Source organism: Gambusia affinis, linkage group LG09 (genome assembly GCF_019740435.1).
Source record: "Gambusia affinis linkage group LG09, SWU_Gaff_1.0, whole genome shotgun sequence".
Lineage (NCBI taxonomy): Eukaryota > Metazoa > Chordata > Actinopteri > Cyprinodontiformes > Poeciliidae > Gambusia > Gambusia affinis.
This window is the reverse complement of record NC_057876.1, coordinates 7,585,734-7,612,373: the sequence shown is the minus strand read 5'-3', so window position 1 is coordinate 7,612,373 and position 26,640 is coordinate 7,585,734. Positions and strand designations below refer to the sequence as shown.

The 26,640-nt window shown below is 40.2% G+C and overlaps 1 protein-coding gene across 4 annotated transcripts; it reads left to right on the top strand.

The window, feature by feature from the left end:
* Nucleotides 1-480: 480 nt before the first annotated feature.
* On the top strand, nt 481-25,872 carry stag2b (stromal antigen 2b). 4 transcript variants are annotated; one of them, XM_044127588.1, is made up of 34 exons: nt 481-591; nt 2,766-2,895; nt 3,119-3,200; nt 3,303-3,446; nt 3,547-3,643; nt 3,748-3,824; nt 3,982-4,186; nt 5,421-5,572; nt 8,299-8,372; nt 8,462-8,585; nt 8,785-8,883; nt 9,043-9,122; nt 10,037-10,144; nt 10,253-10,364; nt 10,449-10,566; nt 10,687-10,790; nt 11,295-11,387; nt 11,492-11,581; nt 12,402-12,605; nt 13,353-13,423; nt 13,514-13,601; nt 14,016-14,096; nt 14,194-14,286; nt 14,381-14,555; nt 14,646-14,785; nt 14,888-14,989; nt 15,131-15,279; nt 17,738-17,866; nt 18,102-18,328; nt 18,417-18,645; nt 20,023-20,130; nt 20,231-20,360; nt 21,997-22,074; nt 23,805-25,872. In XM_044127588.1, exons 2-34 carry the CDS (start codon nt 2,852-2,854, stop codon nt 23,826-23,828), a joined length of 3,831 nt encoding a protein of 1,276 aa, XP_043983523.1. In that variant the 5' UTR covers nt 481-591; nt 2,766-2,851; the 3' UTR covers nt 23,829-25,872. The 4 variants fall into 4 exon arrangements, with proteins under 4 accessions (XP_043983523.1, XP_043983524.1, XP_043983526.1 ...); XM_044127589.1 differs by having other exon boundaries at nt 516-726; XM_044127591.1 differs by having other exon boundaries at nt 517-726; nt 20,234-20,360.
* Nucleotides 25,873-26,640: the final 768 nt, after the last annotated feature.

The window sequence follows — 26,640 nt, the reverse complement described above, 5'->3', positions numbered from 1 at the left end:
AAGCCAATGTTCACCTATTAGGCAGGAGATTTGACAACTATTCCAAATAGGATATATTAATATGTTGATTTGAACACATGAGATTTGAAATTAGATGCTTTGATATAATATGGGCATGGGCAGCATATTCTTAGTGGCATAAATTGACCAGCTAAATTAATTGATGGTAAATTGATTGCAATCAGTGTTGTAAGCTGATTTATATACATTGAATGAAGAGCTGATGAGTTGTGATATTTTTGTATTTTCCTAATATTATGGACCGTTTAAAATTCTGGTTTATTACTCCTTATTTTAAAGGGGGTGATACAGGTGATCCAGTAAATACCCAGTCTTACTGGTTTAAAATAGCTATAATCAGTTAAAAGCCTGTCTATATATCCATTCTGTTCAATTGTGGGCTTTAAATTTGTCCTATCTGTGCAGAAGGACCATTAAAATATGGGTGCAGTACCTAGCGGTGGCCACTAGATGTCAGGCCATCGGCTTTGTTGCTAAAGGGGTCGATGTGGCCGCTAGGTGGTAGCTCTGCACCAGGATTTCCTCCTCCTAGGTCGTCGAAACAACAAACCGAACTACGGAGCGAGCGGGGTGAGAGAACGTCCGAAACTGCCTCTGACCGCGACTTTTAAACTCTTTTTTAACAGATTTGTAGCGGGATTGGGCGAGAGACTGGTTAAGAATAATAAAAGTTACGATTGTGCCCCGACTACATTTTACAACAAGGTAAGTTAGCTGTAAAATGGCGGAGAGCTATGTGGAACTTAGTTGATTTGTATTTTGCTAGCCAGGCTAGCTGTGGAGGAGCACAGAGCGCGGATGTCTGCCTGAACCGAGTCGCTGCGCTAGCTCGCGGTACAGAGCTAATTTGGTCGCTAGCTGGCTAGCGGAGTTAATTTTCGGCACAACTGCTGAAATTACACAATTTGTAACACAAAAAAGCGCTCTATTGTTTTTATGTACACATTTACCCGCAATTTATTTGTAAACAAAGTGTTTGGTGCTTATGCAATACGGTACTGGAACTCCCGAGGCAAGATGGAGGACGCAAGGACGTGATGTTTTTTTTAGGTAAGGCTAGCGCTAGCTGTTAACATGGCTAACTAGCGGTACTTGTTATCCGCTTGTTAAATGCAGTTTAACTATTAATATGTGCTTACTTTGGGACATATTTTGTCTGTATGTGTTACGTGGAAAAAACGGACTTTATTCTCACGTTCAAATGGTTGATTAGCGTCATTGTGTAGTGGCTAATTTTTTTTAGCTTAGGCTAGTACAGTAGAGCTTACGTTGTTTTGTTATGATGTGGTCTTACAGACGTAGCGAACGAGTTTCTAGGTTGAAAAATCAGTCTGAAATAATTCGTAAATATTCGCCGCCTTGCTTGTTCGACAACAAGCAGCTAGTTCTTGCCGAGTCGTGCATGCTTGGTTCATCAGATCTCAACTAGCTGACGTCGAGGAAAAGACACCGAGAACCTCGGTTCCTTAGCTGGTGGCGCTAGCACCAGCGGCGCACCGGTGTCAATTTTGACAGGAGCCGACGAAGAGCGCAGCTGCGTCGGCGTGGTTGGAGGGAATTGAGACGGTGATTTTTTGAAATCGCTGTTAGCCTCCATTCACATAGACTTGGTTCAAGGCTTCGCCTCCCTTGACATGATACTCTGTTGCTTCTCTGTTACAACTTTATAAGCGGCGCAGCCCGATTTGGCGCCACTTTTTCAGTCTACACCCATAAAACCGTGTCGACTTGTCAGGTACGATCCCATCACGAGCGGGGAAACACGCACGTAATAATAACACCTGAAGAAGTACTGTTATGATACAAGTTGCTACCAAACGCATATTTGCCCTGCGCTTTTCTTTCTTTTTTCTTTTTTGGATGTTTACTCGTATTTTCTAAGGAACATATCTTGTTATAAGCGCCGATTTGCGCGTGTAGAACATCGATATCTTCTAATTGAGTTAATTCCAATCGTTTCATTAAATTGTTCAGACCCTGTCTATGTAATTTATATACCTAATGTAAGTTGCACTGGACCTTCTCCCAGAGCAGCAAATTGCACGGTGGAGTTTGTTTGCGTTTCCCAGGACTGAACATTTTGTCTCTCTTGGCGTTTCAATTCCAGCCCTTCATTGCAAAGGAAGCGTTTACATTTCTTTGCATTGTTAGGGGAAAAAAATCAAAACACCCAAAAAGTTCTGCCTACTTTTCAAGGTGATATGTATGGATGTCTATTTCACAACCGTGCAATGCGGCCTGTTGATGTTGAGCCTGCCCTTTTCATTGGTTTACATATGTATGGGGCGGAATGGACAGCACCATATTTGGCCTTTGAGGATGAAACTCTCTGCTTGCCTGTGTGACGTTATCCGTAAACCAAAAGAACTGAGGAAAGAGCAGCCAATAGGAGGATAGCAAGCATGACAGTAGAGTTTGTGTCCGCCCCCTGTTACCATGTGAAACTTTTTTCCCCTCCTCTCTAAGAATTGGTTTCTCTCTACAGAGACAGATTATTGTTATCACATTATAGTTTTCTCTTAATTTGACGCTGTTTATTGAAGTGTTTCTTAATATTGCTTAACTAGCTTTTTTTTAATATATATATATATATATATATATATATATATATATATATATATATATATATATATATATATATATATATATATATATATTCAGAATGTATGTCCATACAAAATCTACATCCAGGGTACAATGCTTAACTAGCTTTTTAAACTTTTTTTCTTTTTACTATTTTCTAGGTCACATGCAACCTCCCCCGTCTCACTTTTTGAGAATAATCTTAAGTCAGTTGTAAAGTTGACGTTAACCAGAAGATGTTACAGAAATGATAGCAGCACCAGAGATACCACCAGAGTTCGCCTACCCTCAGTAAGTAACTTCTTTTTGTTTGTCATATATACACACAATTCGACTTGGGCTGGTGCATGATGTTCACTAGATAATAAACATACACTACAGTTCCACTGTTTAATAGCAACCATGTAGCCAAGTGCAGTTTTAAAGCTACAGTCGGTTATTATCAGGGATAAATTGCAACAGATTTGGTTTTTAGAGCTAATGCACAGCATGCTACTTTTTCTGCCTCTGCCAGGGACACAGATACCAGATTCTCCTCAGACACAGACTTCTCTGAGGATCCTGATGGAAGAAGTGGAACTACAGCTAAAGGAAAGGTACGGAAAGCACAGACAAAGACATTTTTCAGTAGATATTAGCAAAAGTATAGAGTTGCATTTGTAAACATACCTCATTTTGGCACTCTGTGCTTTCTGCAGGGTGGGAAGAAAGGGAAGAAGGCGGCAGGGGAGAAAGGCAAAGGTGGAAAGGGAGCAGGCCGCATAAATGGCCACCACCAGGAGAATGGCATGGAAAACATGATGCTGTTCGAGGTGGTGAAAGTGGGCAGGAGTGCAATGCAGGTAAAAAAAACAACCTTATATGACAGTAGAACAATAATAATTACTGTTTTCTGGCCGTATTTGGATGTTTTTAACTGTATTTATTCCTCTTTATCCCCAGTCTGTTGTTGATGAGTGGATTGAGTCCTACAAACATGACAGAGATGTTGCACTGCTAGATCTCATCAATTTCTTCATCCAGTGCTCAGGATGTAAAGGTATGTTAGTTCAAAAGTCATTAAATAGCAAATATACGTTTCCTAAATTATTCCTCCCTTTGGCAGTGTAGTCAAATGTGCTCTAACTAGTCTTTATCCCTCAGGCGTGGTGTCTGGAGAAATGTTTCGCAATATGCAGAACTCTGAGATCATTCGACGAATGACAGAGGAATTCGATGAGGTAAAGCATCTCAGATATCATTACTATAGTTTTTATTTTCCACTAATTTGTATGTTGTTTTTTTGTTGTTGTTGTCCCCCCACCCCTCAAGATTAGCAGAAAACAGATTTTCTTTTGTAGTTTTTAAGTATGTTTGTTTTGCTGGTCTGCCTTGTAGGACAGCGGCGACTATCCTCTCACCATAGCCGGGCCCCAGTGGAAGAAGTTCAAAACAAGCTTTTGTGAATTCATTTCCGTGCTAGTGCGTCAGTGTCAATACAGTATCATCTATGATGAGTACATGATGGACACGGTCATTTCCCTCCTCACTGGACTATCAGATTCCCAAGTCCGAGCCTTCAGACACACCTCAACGCTGGCAGGCAAGTTTAAAAATCAAAAAAAAAAAAAAAAAAAACAAGCAAAAAAAAACACCTTTTATTTCTTTTTTTATTGCAAGTAAGCTTGATTTTTGCTATGGTGAAATTAGTTTCTTCTAAAAGCCGAAGTGATGAAACGGAAGCAGAGATGCATCAGTCAGGCTTTTTCTGGTTGATGCTATTTCAGGTTTAAAATGGTCTGGTCTCATAATTTTTGTTTCCTTTATTTTAAAGACTGTTAATTCATGGAAAAAAACAATGAGCTGCAGGTTCTATGATGTAAAACACAGTTTGAAGTCCAGTTTCTGACTAAAAATAAAGCAAAGTTTAGATCATCCCCATTAACACATTAATTCGTATGTTCCTAAGCCGATTTCTGTTTTGTTATACCTTAAAAGTGCATCACAGTACATGCTGTTGGTTGATGTTTAACTTCAACCAACTTTGCTTTACTTGATTTAAAATGCAGAAAGAAAATTTAACTATTTTTGTTTTTAGCTAGTTTTTTTTATTACTCAAAATGCCAACAAAGAAAATAAACAAATCGACATTTCTGGTCATACCGAGAGAAATCTGTTTGTGCACATAAAATTGAAATATATATCAAGTGTATTGCTCGGTTTATGTTGACCTGATTATTGAAATGATTGAAACTGCAATACTTATCTAGCCATCGGAAAAGGGAAAAGAAAATCAAAGCAGCAAGTTCCCTACGTTAAGCTTTTTTGTTGTTTTGTTTTTTGTAGGAACTGATTTATTTACGTTTTGCACCAAAGTTTTTGACAGTTTTCTGACCTCTGGTTTCTGTAAAGGTTTGACTCGTCAATATGGAGTAATAATTGTTACAATTTTGATTTCTTTTTATTGAGAATAATATGAAAAACATATATATTTAACATTCAGGATATATATTTTTCTCCCACTATTGGTCAACTCGTCTTTGCGTGAAGAATAGGGAAGACGTCTCACCTGGTGTGTGAAAGCAGATGTTGGAAAGCTGGGATTTACTCAAATTTAAAGCGGGGGCGTCTTAACGTCAGTCACACAGACTGACGTGACCCTGCTGCAACTTACAGATTCTTTATGGATCTGTAAGTTGCTGTTCCTTTCATATATACAAGGTGTTTCATGGCTCACAGTTGGTGTTGTACAGAAAGAGTTTTGGTGTTTCTACATCGATTCACACACATTGCTTTGCATCAACGTTTGTCTCTGTCGTTGTTGTCTTTCCTGACAGCCATGAAGCTGATGACCGCCCTGGTGAATGTAGCTCTAAACCTGAGCATTAACATGGACAACACCCAGCGCCAGTATGAAGCAGAGAGAAATAAAATAGTTGCTAAAAGAGCAAACGACAGGCTGGAGCTTCTCCTTCAAAAGCGTAAAGAGGTGAGCACTGCAAGACTCGCAAGGTGTTTAGATATAAATATAAGACCACATAATTAATAATAATAGTAGTAGTTGTTGGTGAAGTAGCAATAGGTAAAACACTATACAATAGAATAGCAAACAGTTTGTTTCAATGTCACATCTTGTTGTTCGGGAAGTTTCGTTTTGCATGTATTTTGTGCTTGGGTTTCCTCCATTATAGGCACGGCAGACTTTACTTGCCCTGTCAGGCTAAACATCACTTGTTTGTTTATAAAAAAAATCTTTGTAATACATCACTAACAGGTATGGTAAAGATGGGTTAAGCTAGGTTAATAGTTGACACACTGACTTAGGTGTGGATTGCAGCTGGCCACCTTTCATTCAGAATGGTCTATTTGGAAGGTGTTCGTCCAGAGCAGGTGTGCAAGCAAGAAGGCTGTCTTCTCAGCAAATACTGCACCAACGTAAATGTAAAGCTTAAAAGCCTCATCGCTCCTGTACCTTCAGCATGAATCTTGAAAAGTGTGGCCACATAGCTAGGTTTATAGTTGAGATGTTGAACTGGGTGCTTGGGCGCCAACGTACGTGTCAAGTATAAAAAGCTCTCCATTGGTTTTGCTCGTGCACGCTCAACGAGAACGTTCAAAAGTGCTTCCATAAACCGGCCAAGTTATAGTCGTGCATTAGAGTTTCGCTTTGAGAGTGTGAGACTGAAGTGAATGTATATATCTTTGCGACCAAAGAATAATGAGCCATGTTCTGACTGTGGCTGCTTTTACTGTTTGGTCAAGTTAATATTGATGAGCCACACCATGAGCCAATTACAGATGGGTCCTTTTCTTCCAGAGCATTTCTTTCAAATACTGCATTCACTTGGATAAATGACCAATCATCACTAGAAAAGCAAAACATTACTAAAGAGATTATTAGGATTTGGGAAAACACAAGACCTAATACAGCAAATATTTAAGTATTGTCGATAATACATCGTTGCCTCGTCAAATTTCCTGTCAGCTTTTAACATTTTTACCACGCAAACTCGACGGTTCGCTGGTGGACTTCCTTAGCTCCCCTACCACCAGGCTCAGCAAGTTTTCTGTGTGATTCACTGACTCACTCAATAGTGGGTCGGGGTATGAAATGCTAAACGATGCCGCGAGCTAGCTGCTCTAATGCTACAAGCTAATGCTACAACGCTGATGTTTAACAGCAACTTTAGAAGGTCTGTAATACTCCTGTATCTGCCACAGTGAAGCAGTAAACCACCTTAAGGATACAAGCTAATGCTAATGCATAATAGCTTCACCGCGCTCTCCTATGGCACAAATTAGCGTGGCGACTCAGTCGGCTACTAAATACTGAAGCAACGTAACAAACCAGCGCGCCTTCCCTTCATTACCCCTCCATATGCTAATGTGGCACATGATGACACCAGTTGTGGTGGGAAAGACAAAAAAACCCATTGCATCCTACTCTGCTGCTGTAGTTGATCACGAAAGAAAATATTCAGCAACATTTCCAGAAAGACAAAAATGTGATGCATGATATATCGGCACTAACATCCGTATCGACCGATACTAGTCATTTAAAAAATATATATATATCAGTATCAGTCTGATTGGAGAAACAAAATACTTTTTGAATATTTATTTCCAACTTTTTGTGGGAGAGTGGGGAGGTCGTCGGTCATGTAGTAGTTGTTTGATCATGTGATATTGTTGAAATGCAGTGCTGCTATTGAAGGAGTGAATTTCCTCCTTGATGATGTCATCCCGAAACTATATATACTCATAAGATAAATTCACTGTTATATTTTGCATCAACGTATTTTTTATTTTGCAGTTGACATCATTCATGTTGAGTAGTAGCCCTAAAGTGGGGCTGTAATTTGAGAGTAAGTGTGTGGGTGAATAATAAAGTGCGGTCGTGTACTACTCTTCTCCTAGAAATGTGTTAATACTAATGCAACAGTTACTGGTTTCCCTCTTACTGCGGAAACTGTAGATCAGCTCGTCAATCATGAGTTGAGTTTCACCAGTTAAACTTTATCACATTTCTTCTGACATTTGGTGATGGACGTTTGCTAAAGACATCTCAAAAGCAAAAATCCTTAGTGAGGTTTTCCCAACAACTCAGTCCCACTGCTAAAAAGAAGATGTGTGCTTTTCCACAGCCAGATAGCCAGGCTGGAGGATCTTTTATGTTCTTAATTTCCGGTTTGGAAATGTTTTTGGCCATGAAGTAGGCAGATTGGGAACAAAAGTTCAACAGGAGTTCAACGTTTTGATTGGTTGTCCGTCTCTGTTAGCGCTCTTCCAGCTCTTTAGTTGGTGCTGAAGTGCCTGTTTACCTCTGCAATCTGTTTAGAGGCATGAGCAAAAAAAAAAAAAAAATGCTACTGTTCTGATCAACCAGGAAGTGGAGAGTAATCCTATTTCTAAAAACTTGTTGCTGACTGGATGAAGTTTTTTTTTGTTGTTGTTGTTGTTGTTGTTCTAGATCAAAACTGTAACTTAGTCGGTGTTAGAGTTGTGCTGCTCTGCAGGGTTATTTAGCGTGCGATTCCAGTTAGTTATACGACAGCGTCCATACAGCCAGGCACCCATCTGTTTGCTCAGTTTGCAGAGGTGTGACATTGCGAACCGTCACACATGGTTTGTTTCAATCCCTCCAGTTACCGTCGTTTAGGATTCCAATTTGACTTGCTGTTATTAACTTTGTTTTATTATTCTGTTTTATTTCAGCTCCAAGAAAATCAGGACGAAATCGAGAACATGATGAATGCAATTTTCAAAGGAGTGTTCGTTCATCGATATCGGTACGTCTCTGAATTAAAAGTTTTGTCGCAGAGAAGACAAACTCAAAATCTAGACATCCACTTTTCTGAACGGATTCTGGTGCCTACAGAGACTCGATAGCGGAAATCAGGGCCATCTGCATAGAGGAGATCGGTGTGTGGATGAAACTGTACAGCGATGCCTTCCTCAACGACAGCTATCTGAAGTACGTGGGATGGACGATGCATGATAAGGTACCGTGCTCTTCAGATTCGTCTTTGCTGCTGTTATTGGTAAACTTGTAGACTGTAGGTTTAAATACGTATTTCACGTGTGTATTTAAAAAAAACAACTTGTAGACTGTAGGTTTAAATATGTATTTCACATGTGTATTTTTTTTAAAAAAAGAAAAAATTTTTTGAATATCCCGCGCTGTTTCTGACTTGGTTCCAGCAAGGGGAGGTACGTCTGAAGTGTCTGACAGCTCTGCAGGGCCTCTACCACAACAGAGAACTCAATGCAAGACTGGAGCTCTTCACCAGCCGCTTTAAGGTCAGCACCACCTGCTGGACGAATTTAAAACTGCAGTTATGATTTTAGTTTTCCTAAGACTGGGGAAAGTCACACATTGAGCATATTGCTGTGTTGTTTTTTATTGTGATGAATGACTTGTTAAACCAGATTCTTCTCTTTATTTTAATTTGTTTTTAGGATCGGATCGTCTCCATGACTCTTGATAAGGAATATGATGTTGCAGTACAAGCGATTAAACTGCTCACACTAGTCTTAAAGTAAGTCTGTTAGTTTTAACATGTAGTGATGAGCAGGCGTGAAATAAATCAGTGGGTTTACATAAGTTTCAAATGGAAATTCTGTCATGTTATTTATTTTCTGCTATTTAAAACAGAAAAACATCAGCTATTCCTGCAGCTGTTTAAATGTTACAATTATTATTGCACTTTGATTAATTTTTTATTTTGGTGTAAAGATTGAGGCAAGAACAGAGAGTAAATACCAACAAAGATTATTAGTCATTTCCAAATTAGTATTGCTGAGAATATTTTTGTATTCTTGCTCTTTATTAATAATCACAGCGAACAGGCTTTGTTTTGATGCTTTTAATGAAGATGGGAAAAAAATCAAATCTTTCTGATATCTGACCAATTAATTGGCGCAATTCTGGGCGATCCACTCAAATGGCCTTAGAATGTCTTAAATTCAATCAAACAAAGTCACACAGGTCCTAAATTTGTCATGGCATGACTGTACCATCTTGTACTTTCTGTTTATGTTTTCTGTTTATGTTTTTATTTACTTTCAAATTGTGGATCGTTTCTGTCAGGCAAAAGTTTGAGTCACACTCTCTTGCTAGCCAGCCAGCTTGTTAACATTTTTTGCGTCTATCGTGGATAAATGCGAATTTATTTCCCAGTTGGCTGGACGAAGTTTGCACGTTTCTGTGGCGATGCAGAACGTCGCTACAGAGCGCTCTGCGTCTCTGGCACAGAATTCCATTCTTAACGAGCTTAAAAAGTCTTGTTTAATTAGAAACCATTGCACACATGGGGGAAAAAAAACAACTCCTGTCATGCTGCCATGTTAGTAAATAAAAGGACTTAAAGTTGTGGGAAAAATCTTTTGGAAAACTTGCCGCTTCGGATAGCTGTGAGCTGTTTGGTAAAGCTGCTCGTGTTCGTCTCTGCAGTAGTACGGATGAGGTCTTGACGCCCGAGGACTGCGAGAGCGTCTACCACCTGGTCTACTCGGCACACAGGCCGGTTGCAGTCGCAGCTGGAGAATTCCTCTACAAGAAGTATGTCAGAACTTATTGAGCCATTGCTTGTTTTTCTGTATTTATATATATTTATAAAAAACACCATGCAAGGCTCTCGCTGCTGTTAATGAAGGCTTTTCCCTGCAGATTGTTCAGTCAGCGAGAACCAGAGGAGGAGGGCGCCCCGAAAAGAAGAGGCCGGCAAAGCCCCAACGCCAATCTCATTAAGACCACTGTCTTTTTCTTCCTGGAGAGTGAGGTAGGCTTCTCACTTCCTGTTCCTGCTCTCTGGTCGCAGCATTTTTGTCCACTTAGTGCAGGGCTGACTCTCTCCGTCCTTCAGCTCCATGAGCACGCGGCTTACCTGGTGGACTCCCTCTGGGAATGTGGTGCAGAGCTACTGAAAGACTGGGAGTGTATGATCAGCTTACTGCTGGACGACCCCATGCCAGGAGAGGAAGGTACGCCTCCTTTTCCTTCACAACGTCCTGCACTAAAAGCATTGATAAAGCAGAAATGTCGTCCAAATGGAGCTGATTGTGTGTGTGTGTGTGTGTGTGTGTGTGTGTGTGTGTGTGTAGCTCTTACAGATAGACAAGAAACAGCTTTGATTGAAATCATGCTGTGCACTGTGCGTCAAGCTGCTGAATGCCATCCACCTGTTGGAAGAGGAACAGGCAAGAGGGTAGGAGGGAGGCTTTCTTTCATATTCCTGACAAGAATGGATTATGATTCTCTATTTTCTAGACATGAATACACATGTGGGAAAATAATAGCGTGTGGAATATTTTTTTTTCTTTCTGGACGTTCTTTTCTTTTTTTCGTAAGCTCTAAAACTTCCTTCCTTCATTTTTTGGACCATTCTTCTTTTTTTTTTTTACCTCCTTTTTTCTTCCTTGATCTTTCGTTTTTCCTATTTTACTTTCCTCCCTTTTTTTCTTTTTTTTTCCTTCCTTCTCTTTTTCTTCATTTTCTGTCATATTTTTGTAAAGGTCCAGGAATGCTGCTAATCTGAGTGTAGGAAAGTGCGGCATATGGACATAAAGAGTGGATCTTTGTACAGTTTAAACACTTCACGCTTGCCGCCATCTTTAGTTGCTTTGACTTTCCATCCCGGAGTGTTTACGGTTGTATAAAAGCAAACCAGTGTCATGGACAGTCTTCTAACTAGTTTCCGACTCTTGATCAGGTAATGACGGCAAAAGAGAAGAAAACCCAGCTGGACGATCGGACACGAATAACGGAGCTGTTCGCCGTGGCTTTGCCACCTCTACTGGCCAAGGTAAAGCCACGTCCAACTTTTGTTTCAATCAAGAATAATTCCGGCAAACGTTGCAAAAAAAAAAAATCATATCCTGGACTGTATCTCTTCCTCCGCCCTCGCAGTACGCTATCGACGGAGAGAAGGTGACTAACTTGTTACAGCTGCCTCAGTACTTTGACCTGGAGATTTACACCACAGGACGTCTGGAGAAGGTAAGACGGTAACAGAGCAGAAGTTATTTAGACTTCATCAGTTGTACAACTTTAATGTGTAAATTCATACACAAAAGATGAGATGAATAATCAGTGAGAACCAGGATGCAAATATTTTTTATGTTACATAAAAAAAAAAATATGTGGGAAAACGGGACACGTCTACCCTAAATGATAAAAAAACAAATGTCAACAATATCCTACTTTCTTTTTTTTTTTTTTTTTTCTAGTTTAATTATGTTTGTAACTGTGTATTGTTTAATTTGGCTGCCAGTGTTTACAAAAACCATTTTATTCATCCCAGTTGTGCTTCTAGGTTCAACTCGAGACACAATATTTTATTGCCATTTTACACCGCTCCACTTTACTGCATTAAAATTCATCAGCAGCAAGTGTGTGGGAATCTCTCCGCTCTTCCTGCTGAATCGTTTCTCATCAGATTTCCCCCCATAAAGGTCAAATTTAACCGTATTAGCCTGGAAGGGGAAAACGGACCAACCTGTTTATCAAAGCATTTGTATCTTTTTATTACTCCAGGAAAGACGCCCGGGCGGCTCCGCTTTACATGTATCGATCCCTTCCTTTTTAATAAAAACCCAGCCTCCTTCGGGGCAGGTTTGTTTTCCAGGATAAACGATCAAGCCGATGGTTTGGGACACTGAAAACACGCGGGCTCGTGTTATCTCACCGATCCAATAATCCTGCTTTGTACCACCGGGCCCGAGGCGAATTGTTCCAGCTTCCCTCTTGTTACTAATAGATTCTTCCTCCAGAAAATGCGGTTAGCGTCGGCTATTGATCTGTTTACCGCTCTCCTCAGCACCTGGAGGCCCTGCTGCGTCAGATCAAGGAAATAGTGGAGAAGCACACAGACACTGAAGTTTTGGAGTCGTGCTCCAAGACGTACCACGCCCTCTGCAACGAGGAGTTCACAATCTTCAACAGGGTAGACATCGCTCGCTCGCAGCTCCTGGACGAGCTGGTGGACAAGTTCAGCCGGCTACTGGAGGACTTTCTACAAGAGGTGGGAGCCGCGTCTAACTAGAGGCGGTTTTTATCAGCATCTAGAGCTTTGGAGTCAAACTTTCATTTTCATTTTGGGCCACATCCGGATCATGAATGTTCTCAAACATATGGATTAAAAATCCATTAACAAACTGCAAAAATATTAATAAACTGCATTTTTTTCCACATTGATCAGTTCCTCTAGAATTTTGAAATTGTTTCTGTGAATTAAATTTTTTTTCCAATCAGAATCATTGATTTTTGTGGAGCTAAAATAGAAATGTCTTCATTTAGCACTTATGCATGTTGGTAGATGCGACTCCTTGTCACTCGCCGTATCCATGGCGGCTGATAAGTTCACATTAAGTAAAACAGAGCAGCATTGTAGAAGTAATACTGCCACCTGCAGGTTGGAGTTGGCAGTTACTTAAACCCAATGTTTTTGATCATTTTTGCAGAAAATTTCCAATAATCTCACAATGATGCTTTTGCACGAAGAAGTGCAGAAATGTGTTTATTTTGCGCGCATTTCCGCTATCACGGATAGACGTAATTCGGCAGTATATAGTTAAAATGGCTTTGATTTGATTAAGATACTAATATTTTAGGAAACAATTATCTGATTGCGTTCTGGAGGTACAAGCTATGGCGGGCCAGATTTGATCTCCAGGCCTCGAGTTTACACACAATTTAAAATTTTATTTATTTATTTTTTTCCTCTCTCTCTCTCTACATAGTTGAATTATAATAATAAATCTCTCTCCAGGGTGAAGATGCGGATGAAGATGATGCTTATCAGGTTTTGTCGACTCTAAAGAGGATCACCGCGTTTCACAAGTATGAGCCCATCACCACATTGCCGTACCGATGCGACTTTCCTCCATCTTAGAGCATCGCTAACATACGGTGGTGTTTTGTTTGTCGCAGTGCACACGACCTGTCAGGGTGGGACCTCTTTACAAGCAACTTCAAGCTGCTCAACACGGGTATAGAGAATGGAGACATGCCTGAGCAGGTAATGAAACATCCACAGCCGCTTACAGCGTGTCTCAAAAGTATTCACACTCCACTACGTTTTTTTTTTCTTTTTCTTTTTTTTTCCCGTTTTATCGAGCTGTAATGCATTTTCAAGTGGCACAGTCAAAGTCCAGATCTAAGTCCAACTCAGCATGTGTGGTAGACCTCGAAAACTAAGGCACCAAAACGCTCTTCGTCTGATCTGACTTCACTTGAACTCTTTTGAGAAAGATGAGTCTGTAGATCCTCAAAGATGATAATAATGATAATAATACCCTCAAAGTTTGAGCTCTTGTAGCAAAATGTGAAAAGATTTAAGAGGTATTAATACTTTTACAAGGTGCTATGGAGTCTAAATACAATATTATTGATCATCTTTGTCTTTCATTGCCATTTTGTTTCTCCTGAGCAGATAGTCATCCATTCGCTGCAGTGCACCCACTACGTCATTCTGTGGCAGCTGGCTAAGTTGTCTGAGGGCAGTTCAAGAAAGGTGAGTTCATTCAGTCTTTGTTTTGAAGTTAAATTGAGGAAAAAAACATGCGTGGAAGTTGAACATCTTTAATAAAGTGGGTTTATTTTGCTGCCAGGATGACATGGTCAACCTGAGGAAGCAGATGAGGGCTTTCTGTATGATGTGCCAGCGCTACCTCACCAACGTCAACACGGCCGTCAAAGAACAGGTGACCCATGGACGGGAGGAGAACCTGCAACATGAACTCCGTTCGACTTGTAGATGTTCTTGTGCGTAACATTTTTCTCATCCTGCTCCAACAGGCGTTCACCATCCTGTGTGACCTTCTGCTCATCTTCAGCCATCAGATGGTCTCGGGAGGCAGGGAACACCTGGAGCCTTTGGTTTATTCGCCAGAGGACTCCTTACAGTCGGAACTGCTGTCTTTCATCCTGAACCATGTCTTCATCGACCAGGACGACGACACAAACAGCACAGGTACGAATTAAGATCCGAGTTTCTAGATCACCTGCCGCTGCCGCGGTGAACTCCTCGTGTTTGATCTTCTGGTGTTTTTTTTGCTTTTAGATGGCCAGCAGGACGACGAGGCGGTAAAGATCGAAGCTCTGCACAAGAGGAGGAACCTCCTGGCTGCCTATTGTAAGCTCGTCATCTACTGTGTGGTAGAAATGAGGACTGGAGCGGACATCTTCAAGCAGTACATGAGAGTGAGTTTTACTTTATTCTTCATCGTCATAATAATAATAATAATAATGGGAATTTGCAAGAACAAAAGCTGAATCAGTGGTGTTTTGTTTTCTGTTTCTCAGTATTACAACGACTATGGTGACATCATCAAGGAGACCATGAGCAAGACTCGGCAAATTGACAAGATCCAGTGTGCCAAGACGTTGATTCTTAGTCTGCAGCAGGTCGGTGAACACGCTCGGTTTGGCTCGGTGATTGTTATTGAGCCGATTCCAAACGTTTTGTCCGTTTTTGTAATTTCTGGTGTTTTATCTAACGTTCGGACATTTCCAATGTTTGTTTGTTTGTGTGTACTCTGGCTGCAGCTGTTTAACGAAATGCTGTCTGAACTGGGTCACGGGTTCGACCGCTCCTCCTCCTCGTTCTGCGGAATCAAAGAGTTGGCGCGCCGGTTCTCCCTGACCTTCGGCCTCGACCAAGTGAAGACCCGAGACGCCATCGCCATGCTCCACAAGTAAGGCTTCGTTCTGTCCTTGCTGCTTCGCTCTTGTTCATTCTGTATTTTATATTTTATTATACTATAGTTCAGTGTTTCCCAACCCTGGTCCTCCAGGCACAATGCTCTGCATGTTTTAGATCAGTGGTGCTGTTTTAGATGTTTCTCTGCTTCAAGCACGCATGATTTCAATTGATGGCTGACTAGCAGGCTGTTACTGAACTGCAAACGTCTGAATCAGGGAAACATCTAAAACATGCAGGGCAGTGTGCCTTGAGGACCAGGGTTGGGAAACGCCACACTAGTCGACGATTAATCGTTGACTAACAATTTAGTTGTTGATATTTTCAGTAATTAATCGCAATTCTTAAATTAGTTGACGATCATTTCAATAATTCATCACTGTAACGGCAAGAAACATTACTTTTAATTACTACTGTGACGGATTGAACAAATAAAACATGAACAAACGTCCAGATCATCATGGAAGTGTCCGCGCATTTTCACTATTACAGGTTTTTATGGGGCAAATATTTTTGGTGTTTAAGTCAATTCTAAAGAATTAAATTTTATTTTTTTTATTTTTTTTTACTATAAAACAATTTTAGTTTTGCACATGGTGTTTTGTAAAAACAATGTTCTGTTGGACCACATTTGACTGTGAAACAGAAAAACAGTAAACGGTGAACTCTATGAACTCTAGCTATTGATTCGTTTGGTTTTCTCGTTTTTTGGGGGGGGTTTTCAGTCACACCTTAATTACGTACCTTTTAGGTAAATAAACATGGTTTAAATTGAATTCAGAAAAATAAAACGGAATTCTGAAAATAGTGTAAGAAATTTTATTGGGTCTTACATCCATCAATTTGCCTCATGTTCCGTTCATCTTTGATTTCCATGGTTTTTACAGAGCCCACATTTGAATCTGTAGAAGTATCTATGAGTTCATAGTTAACTTGGAACGGGGTAGGAGGAGGGAAATCTGAGCCTCAAGCAGTTTGACATTTTGACTTGAAACACAAATAGGAATCTTGTCTGGTACGATAGTCTGTTGTTTGGTTAGCGGTGTGCTCAGAATCAGAAAAAGGTTTCCTACACTTTGTCTTTTGCTGTGGATTATTAAGCTCCTCTCTATCATTCAGCCCAACACTCAAAGGAAATCCCAGCAACTAGTAGAATGCAGTCCAGTACATGACAAAATTCATTTTACAATGTAATAGGACAGCTGAGCCCTATAAAGTGGAATCACGGTAATCCGAACCAAAGTGATAAATGCCCAGACCTCTTCAATAAATATAAAATTACAGGGAGTTTATAAACAAGGAGTATAAAAAAGGAGATTATTCTTTGCAGGAATGCTCGGCTTAAAATACTTTGGTTTTAAGCGGCTTGTAAACTTGTCTAAAATATGAGCGGTTCTGAGCACCGCTAGCTGGGAAATCCACGTCTGGTTTATTAAGCTCCCTATAAAGTATTGGAGACGTTTGTGTCGTGTAAACCGAGGCTGACTTTTCAAATGCACTTTTTTAAAACAGTCTGGTCTTTATAGTGAAGGATGAACTGTGTGTTTTATTTATTCCAACATAATTTATCATTGAAGCTTTGCATAAGAAGAACCAGAGCTTTTTTTATGGGGGCTGCAACTAATGATTATTTTGTAATAAATTATTTTATGGATTATTCTTGCGATTAGTTGATGAATCAGAAAATAAATTTTTTTGGCTCATTCTGCAGCTTTATTTTTATTTGGGACTTTTTTTTCTTTCTTTTTTTTACATTTTTACAAATAAGCAAATAATTCAAATACTTTTCTGAATAAAAAGTAAAAATGTTATTGCCTAAAATGAAATAACATAACATTCCTTTATTATACACAAAAGATGCATCTGCAGCTAAAGAAATTTAGTCAGCTAATGTGTATGGGATTAAAAATTAAACAGGAAAAGGAGCCTAATGGGATTTTTATTATTATTATTTTGTTTTTTTCAGATTTTGAACACATAAAAGCTAAAAATATGTCATTTAAGGAAGACTGGCGTTCCTTTAGCAAATGGCCGTTTTTAGAGTGTGTGTACTCCAGTTAATGATTAATCAATAACTAAATTAGTTGGCAATTATTTCAACAATTGATTAGACACGATTAATTGTTTCAGCCCAACTTACTTCTCTGAGGGTGTTTGTTCTTTCAGCGAATAGCAATTTTTAGTCTTTTTACTCCAGTTAATGATCAGTTGACTACTAAATGAGTTGACTAGCATTTCAGTAGTCGAGTAATCACTTTTAATTTGAGTTATTTTAATGTAATTTCTAGATGTTTATAAAATTTTTGCTGTGAGTATCTTAAGTGAGAAGCAATGGTTTTGGTGATACTGTTACTGTTATTTTATTTTTTTATTTTTATATGAGAGCAGTTGTTTTTATCATATTTCTTGCTCACAGCGTTGTATTTTTCCCTCTCCCTGCGTTTGTGTTCCAGGGACGGTATAGAGTTTGCGTTCAAGGAGCCCAGTCCTCAGGGAGAGGGAGGCCCTCCTCTCAACTTGGCCTTCTTAGACATCCTCAGCGAGTTCTCCTCCAAGCTGATGAGACAAGACAAAAGGACTGTGTAAGAGTTCTCTGCTTGTTTTCCCACTGAACGTCGGGGTTCTGCTGCTGCTGCTGCTGCTGCTGCGTTCCAGATCTGGAGTTCCAGATACAGAGCGCAGCAGGTGTCTTTGACAAAAGGAGCAACTGGCGTTCTGCTGCCCCAGTTGGTGGATTCTGCACCTGGTCTTGTGTGTCAAGTTGGTCGCTCTCGACGCGTCTGACATACCCTTCCTGTTTTCTCCCCCCCCCGTCAGCCACATGTACCTGGAGCGCTTCATGACGTTCCAGATGGCTCTGCAGAGGGAGGACTGCTGGCTTCCGCTAATCTCCTACAGGAACTCGCTGCAGGCGGGCGGCGACGACGACACCATGTCTGTGATGAGCGGCTACTCCAGCCGGGGCTCCTCGGTCCGCTCCAAGAAGGTGAAGCCCCCGGCGGCGACGGCCGGAACGTCGGCGGCAAAGAGGAAGCTGCCGGAAGGTTTGAGAATGGCAACTTTTATCGATTAGCGTTCGCTGGCCTCTAAATGTTGACCGGGGTCGAGCCTGTGGCGGTTTTCTCGTTCCAGAGGAGAGCAGCAGCGGCGACGTCTGGCAGCAGAGCATTCAGACCCCCGTCATGTTGCCTTCCCCTCATCTCACCTCCACTGCCATGCGAGACCCCAAGAGGGGGCGGGATGACAGCTACATGGGGGTCTACGCGCTCCCCCACGAGCAGCAGGCGCCGCCCCACCCCCACCCGCACCAACAGCACCATCCACAGACGCCTCAGCACCACCAGACTCCCATGGATTACAAGTACACATGCCTCACTTCCTTCACCTCCTGCTTTTGGTTTGCGTTCAGTTTCACGCGTCGTTCTGCGATCGTTGTCCCACATGGGAGGAGTCGCTCTGATTTTGGGAAATGTAAACCGTTATGATGTTATGCAAAGTATGTGTAATGGATGTGATGCGTTTCCTGGTCTGGATAGGGATGGGGAAGAAGGAAAATTCTACTTTGTCTCCTTCCTTTCTCTCTTTCTTCACCCGTCTCTTTTTTTTCTTGTCTTCTCCCTTTTGTTTCTTTCTGTCTTTCCTGCCTCTGTTTTTCTTTTCTTCCTTTCTTGTCTCCTTCCTTCTTTCTAGTCTTTCTTTCTTCCTTCTTTTATTTTTCTTTCTCTCTTTTTCTTTCTTTTCTTCCTTCCTTCCTTCCACTACCTTTTCCATGTTTTAAGCCTGCTCACTGTGATAAAGTCTCAAATCTGAGTCCAGGAAAGATCAAAAAAAGGTCAAATAAAAACAGACCCCCGACTATAGCGGGACAGAGCTCAACGTAGGATCAGACGTTCTCAGACACTTTTAGCAAATCTAGAATCCTGTGTCACTTGGGTGCATCTCATCGAATCAGTGCAAACTAAAAATCCCACTGGGTGTGGGAAAATGAATAAAGCTGTCAAAGGCAACGCAATTCTTCTAAATAAAGTTAATAAAATTAGTCCACATAAATCTCTTATTAGATTTCTGATCCACGCCTTCTTCCAGCCGACTTTGGGTATTTATTTACTTGTGTAGTTCTGTTCCTTCTAAAATCACAGAGTTAAAGGTCATTCCTGCAGGCGAACTGTCAGAAGTTTCCGTGGCTTGACGCTGTCTAAGCAGGATTGGTAACGGATAACCTGGTTATCTGAGAGGGGTTGAGAAGTCTGTGCTGTTGCTTCCAGTTCAAATAAAAATCTCGGTCCCAAACGTTCAGCCACAAACATCACCTTTCAGAAGAGGTTTGTTTGTGTTCACCCAAAAAAATAAAATAAAAAATCCACCATATCCACAGTGCAGAAACCCAACCCTTCAATACCGCAAGTTTTCCTTATTAATTCACCCAGGCTCGCGTCCAGGGCAGCGGTTCGGTTCTGTGGTTCGCTCGCTGGCCGAGGACGGAGCCAGGATGCATTAGGACGCCACTCGGAGTCGTTCCCCGTCCGCGCTTTTTAATTCAGAGGCCAAAACCGGTCGCAAAACTGTTTGCGCTCCGCCGCCTGCCAAGCGGCCGGCCCCCGCTCTGCTTATTTATTTGCCTCAAACGTCTGGTGGGCGCCTGGCCAACGGGAAAGTGAAGCCGCGCCTGACACATTTAGTGCCATCTCCAGTTAAAACGCTGGAGGTAGGAGGAACTCATCCGCCCTTGTGCGTCCAGTTCCCAGGTGACGTGGATGCTGACCCAGAGGCAGCAGGAAGAGGCGCGCCAGCAGCAAGAGAGAGCCATGAACTACGTGAAGCTCAGGACCAATCTGCAGCACGCCATGTGAGACTCCCGAAGGCCAGCCGCTGGGCAGAAAGGCGCAGGTCGCCACTGTGGTTTGTTAGCCATATAACTTATTTTTTTCTTTCTTTTTTTTGTCCAGCAGTCGGCGCGGCACCGGGCTCATGGAGGAGGACGAAGAGCCCATCGTGGAGGACGTGATGATGTCATCGGAGGGGCGGATGGACGACCTGAACGAAGGCATGGACTTTGACACCATGGACATCGATCTGGTAAGACGCAGGGAAAGAGTTGCTGACAGTTTGAAATAAACTGAACTCGAGAGATTTATTTCTTCTTCTTTTCTCCACGTTGCTGCTTTCTAGTAGCATTTTTTAAAATTATTATTATTATTCCCTTCAGTAAGTGACCCGAATCTGTATTAGACTTTTATTCAAAGAAATTCCATGAGAAAATATCTGACTTTTAGCCTGATTGGTGATCCATGAATGCACCACACCAACTAGAAGGAAGAAGACTGAAAGCCGTTTTCAGTATCGGTGAGATACAGGATGCAGAGACAAAGTTTAAAAAGTTTAAATGGGTTTTCTGTTCAGAATTACCACAACAGAACGAGACTTTCAGCAGAGGACAGGAAGTTTAAAGTCGAGTACAGCAAAGGACTGGAGGATATGGCTTAAAAAATGTCAGCTTTTTATTTCTTTCCTTTTTTCTTTTTTCTTTTTCAAATTACAAATGAGGGAACATATCTTTAAAAAGGAGCCTTTATTTCAATTGTCCCTCCTGTGAGTTGTAGCAGAGTAGTAAAGCCACACTACAATATTTCTTCTTAATTGTGCGAAAACGTTGTTTTGTTGTTAAAATGAAACCAAAAATTTAATTAATCAATTTATCGCTCAGCTCCAATTTGAACTGTTTAGTCTGCAAAATGTTTGGCAGGAAGGCTTTAGAAAACATTTTTATATCCTCCTGCACTATATTTCTTAAGGACAAATGAGGTAAAAGCAGCACAGAGATCAAAAATGAGGCATTAAAGTCTGACTACTGCAGCCCCAGTCATAAATGTTGAGGAAACCACCTCAGCGTTGCTTTGTCAGAGCCAGTACTTGAATGCACCGACACCAAACTCACCTGAACACAGATGTAGTTGGTCTCTGAAAAGAAGTGCCAAGAACTTTTTATCATCCACTTTTTCTAAGTTGGTCGATTGTGAGACTTTAAAAGTAGTAAAAAAAGAAAAGCATCACATATTTCTGAACATTTATGGAGATTAAACCATTTTAGCACCAAGCTGCTGTCAGGTTTTTCAAATTATTATTATTTTTTTTCTTTGCTGATATTGAACTTCAAGCCTCAGCCACAAATGGCTTCTTGTACGTTTGTTGTTGTTACTGCCACCTACTGGCACGTCAGAGATCCTCGGAAACGGTGAAAAAAAAAAATCGCATAAAAATACTCCTAGCTTGTTAAAAACTGACAACAATGAAGGCATGGACTTTGACACCAAAAACTGACTTCATTTCCATCAGCTCCTCTGATGGAAATGTTTTTGTACAGTGTACCGACTTCAACATTTTCCAACAGAAACCCCTTCAAGAAGCGGCTGACTTGTAGAGAAGCACCGATTCATGTTGTGTGCTGGCAGTAGCAGCTGTTGGCACAACGTTACGATTGATAGCAGAACCACAGAGAGCATGCAGATTTACTTTAAAACCCACATCTAAGTTTCACCCTGCGTAAATATTTCTGTTGGCTGGGAAGAGTTGCATCAAGCGGTAAGTGCATTCCAGCTCCAGATATTGTCTAAATTGATTCTGAAACGTTTTTTCCTCATGAGTAAGGAGGTTTGACGCAGAGCTTGCCTTTGCCCCCATCTCTCTCTAAAACTCGACGTTTCTCCTCTTTCAGCCGCCGTCTAAGAACCGCCGCGAGAGGTCTGAGCTGAAGCCGGACTACTTTGACCCCGCTTCTATCATGGATGAATCGGTAAACATTTAAGAGTGCCCCCACCCCCTATCCCCTCCTCCCATCCTCTCCAGACTGTGTTTTATTTATCGCTTGGCAAACAAATCCCAGTATTTTCATTATGCGAAGCTGAAATTAGTGGCTTGTAAAGGAGAAGTTTGATTGGACAACGTTCAGCGGAGTGGAGTCGTTTTTTTTGGCCACACTCCCGGCGCTGAGCGATGTCTTGTGAAACCTACGGAAAGGTTCATTTGACCAGCTGGTGGCCAAGTGCAACATTATTGGGCCTCTCGGTGCTGCGATTAATGCTAGTGTAAACAACCTACAGACTGCAAGACCGGCCCCTAAAATTCTCCTTTCAGCTGGCAGAAAGGGAACATGGGGACTCAGTGTAGAGGTTTTTTTTTTTTTTTGTTTGATTGTTTGTTAGTTTCATCCTGACCTGGATCTTTAAAATCAAATAAGTTCTCTTTGCTTCAGTTTTTCCATTTGTTGTGGCTGCAAAAAGAAGAAAAACAAAAAGAGTGGGGGAAGTTATATTAAATTTTTTTTTAAGCACAAATTGAACGTAATCCGTTTAGAGGGACACAAAAGAGAAAGAAACAAACTGTAACTATGACAAACTTTTTGCCAGTTGCAATCACGAAAACATTGTGGTATCATTCCTCTAAAGTCATTGCTATTTTTTTTTGTATAGTTTTGGATTTGCAAAAACAGACAGCGGGAGACGGATTTAACCCTAGAAGAACTCTTGACGACTCTACTTGTCTGTTCAGTCAGAAAGTCACATCTAACCGTGTATTTGCAACCAGTTTTTTGCTTATTTGTGGCAGAGCCGTTGAACACGTAGCGCCTAGCAAAAGATTGTTTCATGCTACAAACTTCATTGTGTTTTATGTGACTTACAAACATACAGTAGAGCATCACAAGGATGCCTGGTTTCCAAAATGTATTTACCAAAATTTGATGATGCTAACATGCTTTGATATTTAGGCCCCTTTTACTCTGATAGCTCAAATTAAAAATCCAAGAAGAGGAGTTTCTGAAACGACCGAAATAGAGACTTTTGTGACAGAGAGGATCTTTAGAATTGATGGGAAGAAGATAGAGGCAGAGGTTGCTCCTGTTCACACTGTTGCACAGTCTAATTTTTAAATGGTTTTTATTTCTGTCTTACTCATGTTACAGTTTTTGTCATATCTCTTGTTAAGTTTATGTCAGGTTTTGTGCATCTTAAAAAAACCTGACTGTGTTTGTATCCTACCTTTGTTTTTGTATTTTTTTTTTAAAAAAGTCTGTTAAAATTGCCTAGTTAAAGTTCAAGCTGCAATCAAATTGAGAATTCATGGCGTGGTAAAAAAAAAACAACAAAAAAAACCCCCAAAACGTTCAGATGCTCTCCAGCTCCAATGAAGAACAACCCTAGACCAGTCTTCAGTCAGAGGCTTCTTCAGAGCCGTTGTAAGACAGACTGCTACAGGGGAGATAGTTCCTGCCCACAGTTTTCAGCATCTACAACAATTTGAACAGAAGTTACAACATTTGATATGAAAGTGTTTTATAATAAATTTTATCTATCTATTTTGGAAAGAAAAATTGAACATGTGTTTCCTCTTCCTTCTAGTTATAATCTCCTTTGAGTTGGTATGTCACATAAAATACAATCACGTTTTGTGGTTGCAACAATATAGTAAAAAAAAAAAAAAAACATCTGGAAAGAAATAACCCTTGTGTGTATGTTTTCCTCCTAGGTCCTCGGGGTGTCCATGTTTTAAGCTAAACTCCAGAGGATTCGTGACGCTGGGATTGCAGAAGAGACGCTTTGTATTTAAAGAGAATTATTAGATGCGAAAACAGAAGTGTTTTCTGTAAGATAAAATAAAAATAATGGAAAAAAAAAAGAAACAAAACAAAACACACACACACACACACACAAAAAAAGAAAATACAAACACATTCTGGCTTGTACTCCACGTGGACCAATGACAACCCACACTCAGTGTTGCTTGCTCAGAGAGGACTTTGTTTCAGAATCTTTTACTTTTATAATCTCGGGTGAGCTCTTCCTGTTCGAAGATAATGTTAAACAGGCCACTTCCAAAACTTAGTAGAAAGCAAGACATGTCTGAAGAGGAAAAAAAAAATCAATAGCTTTTCTTCCTCCTTTTGTTCCTTTCCTTTTTTTTTTTAAACATGGGGATGAATTGGTGTGTTTAACTTAAGAAACCTTTTTTTTTTTATGTCTAACCCTTTTTACAATTGTAGTAAGTTACCAGGTGTGAAGTAGTAATTTATAAACAGACTGTAGTAGCTTGCTTGTACTGTGTTAGCCAAGTGGATGGAGGTTCTTTCTGTTTGTGTTTTTCTTCCTCTCCCCCCCCTTCCTCTATTTGTTTCTAAGTTTATTTTCCTCTATCTCTTCAGTTTTCGTTTGTTCCCTCTCCCCGTTGTTGGGTCTGAGTTGAGGTCCTGATAACCACTGGTGGTTAAAGATGTCGAGACGTCGCATAGAATCAGTTTAGATCCCTTTCATGCTGTGAAGATTCCCGTACTCCCGAGTTCCAGACTCCCTGTTAAACAATCAGAGGTTTTGCTCGCTCCTTAGGAAAATGGAAAAATCTGCCCTCCCCTCTTGAAGAAAGAGTAGTGTCGCTGTGGAAGGGTAGCTCAAAGAAAACACCCCCCGCCCCAAACCTCTTGGGGTTTTTTTTTTTTTCTTAACTAAATTCTCACAGCATAATGTTTAAAATGGGTATCTCCGCATTTTAAATATGTTATATATGAATTGGTGCTGATTTTATATATGTGCTTTTGTTTTTATTTTCTTTTTTTCCCAAATCTTAAGCCCGAAAGTTTGAGAAATGTAAGTAAGTAAAACTAAAAAGAAAAAAAAAAAGAAAAAAGAAAAGAAAGCATGTGAAGCCATGCGTCAAGGAAGATTTTTAAATTTGTATTTTTAAGTTCCTATATATTTTTTTTTCCTTTCTTCTTTGTCTTGATACCGTCTTTGAATTTCTACCTTTTTTCCTACGTGTAAATTAGTTTGGATATAACTAATGAAAAAGAACTTGTGAAATTGAGCTTTTAAGGTTTTTTCTCAGCATTGAAAAGAGTCCTGTCACAAATGATGATGATGATAATAATTGAGAAAAAAATGATGCTTCTAGATTTCAAATGTCTCAACCTGTAAGGCAGTCACTCAGACAGTACTGAACTCCGACGTTATTCAGCAGCGCTGTGGCAGCTAGACAAAAAAGCTTAGATTTTGACATATATTTGTCAACACGAGTTTCAATGAAATGTTTTGTCTACTGAGGTCGTTTATTTTGTAGTCATTCCATGCTTAAGCCTTAAAAAAGAAAAAAACAACAACATGCTCGTGGAGGTCACCTTCTCTCACAGTAATCTTCCATGTCCGAGGTGGATAAATTGGCTCTTAGAACATGAACTATGAGGTGGTCGGATGTAATGTGATAAAGTAGATAAACAGCCTATACGTGTTTTTGCCTAATTATTTTATGTAAGTAAAAAACAAAACTCTTTTAAGGAAACAAAAAAAAAAAGTACTGTTTATTGTTTGTTACTTACCACTACATCGGTATAAATCCTTATTAGATCATGTGTACATATACAAAATTTAATTTCTCTCCTTGCTTTTTGGACATTTCTGTTTTATTCTCCTGCACTCTTGCCTACAGTCTTGAGTTATTGTCTATTATCCCATCCTCCTTTTCAGTCACTCTCGTTTTTGTTTTGTTTTTTTTTTCTGATTTGTACTTGTCTGGAGACAGTAACTTTTGAATAAAAATCAACACATTTCTTCTGTGGTACATCTCACTTTTTAAATGGTTCTCGTTCCGTTTTCGTAAGCGCTACCGGGTTGGAACCGGGCCGGAAGAAATTCCGGGATTGTTTGCTAGCCAACAAATTCAATGACATACAAGTGCATTCCAGTCAATTAGAATATCTTTGAACATTGAAAAAAACTTCAAAACGTTCTGTTAAAAATAATGACCGCAATCCAACGTCAACCTTATCGTTCACTATTTTTAAGCAACAAATATTTCTGTGTATGGTATTTAATTTGCTAATAGGAGTGGCAGAGTTGCAGTAAGCAAGTCATGACTTATCCTACCGATTTCATTTAATCAATTCTAACAGAAAGCAGTGTGTTGACAGTAACTCCAGTTAAAATCTTGTGGTTCTTATTTAAGAAGGCAGTTTTACCTCATACAGAACATCAAACTTTAATTTAAAAAAAAAAAGTTGGAGGAAGGAAAACAAAGAAATGTTAAATGGTGCAGCCAAACACTGAAGTATGGAAGTTCCTTTGAAACGGCCGTTTCAGCGAGACGGACTTTCTGAACACACCAGTAAGCAAACATCTTTAAAAAAAAATTAAAATAACACACAAGACAAACTGAAATGTAATCCTATCACACTCCTGAGCTGAAAGATCTGTTTACAAGTAACAGAAAATAAAAAACTTAATGCAACAGAGATTTAAGGCAGTTCCCAGAAACGGCTTTGCACAAATTAGTTTAGTGAGAGAAGCTAAATCTTCCAAGGATTTTCAGTTTTATGCAT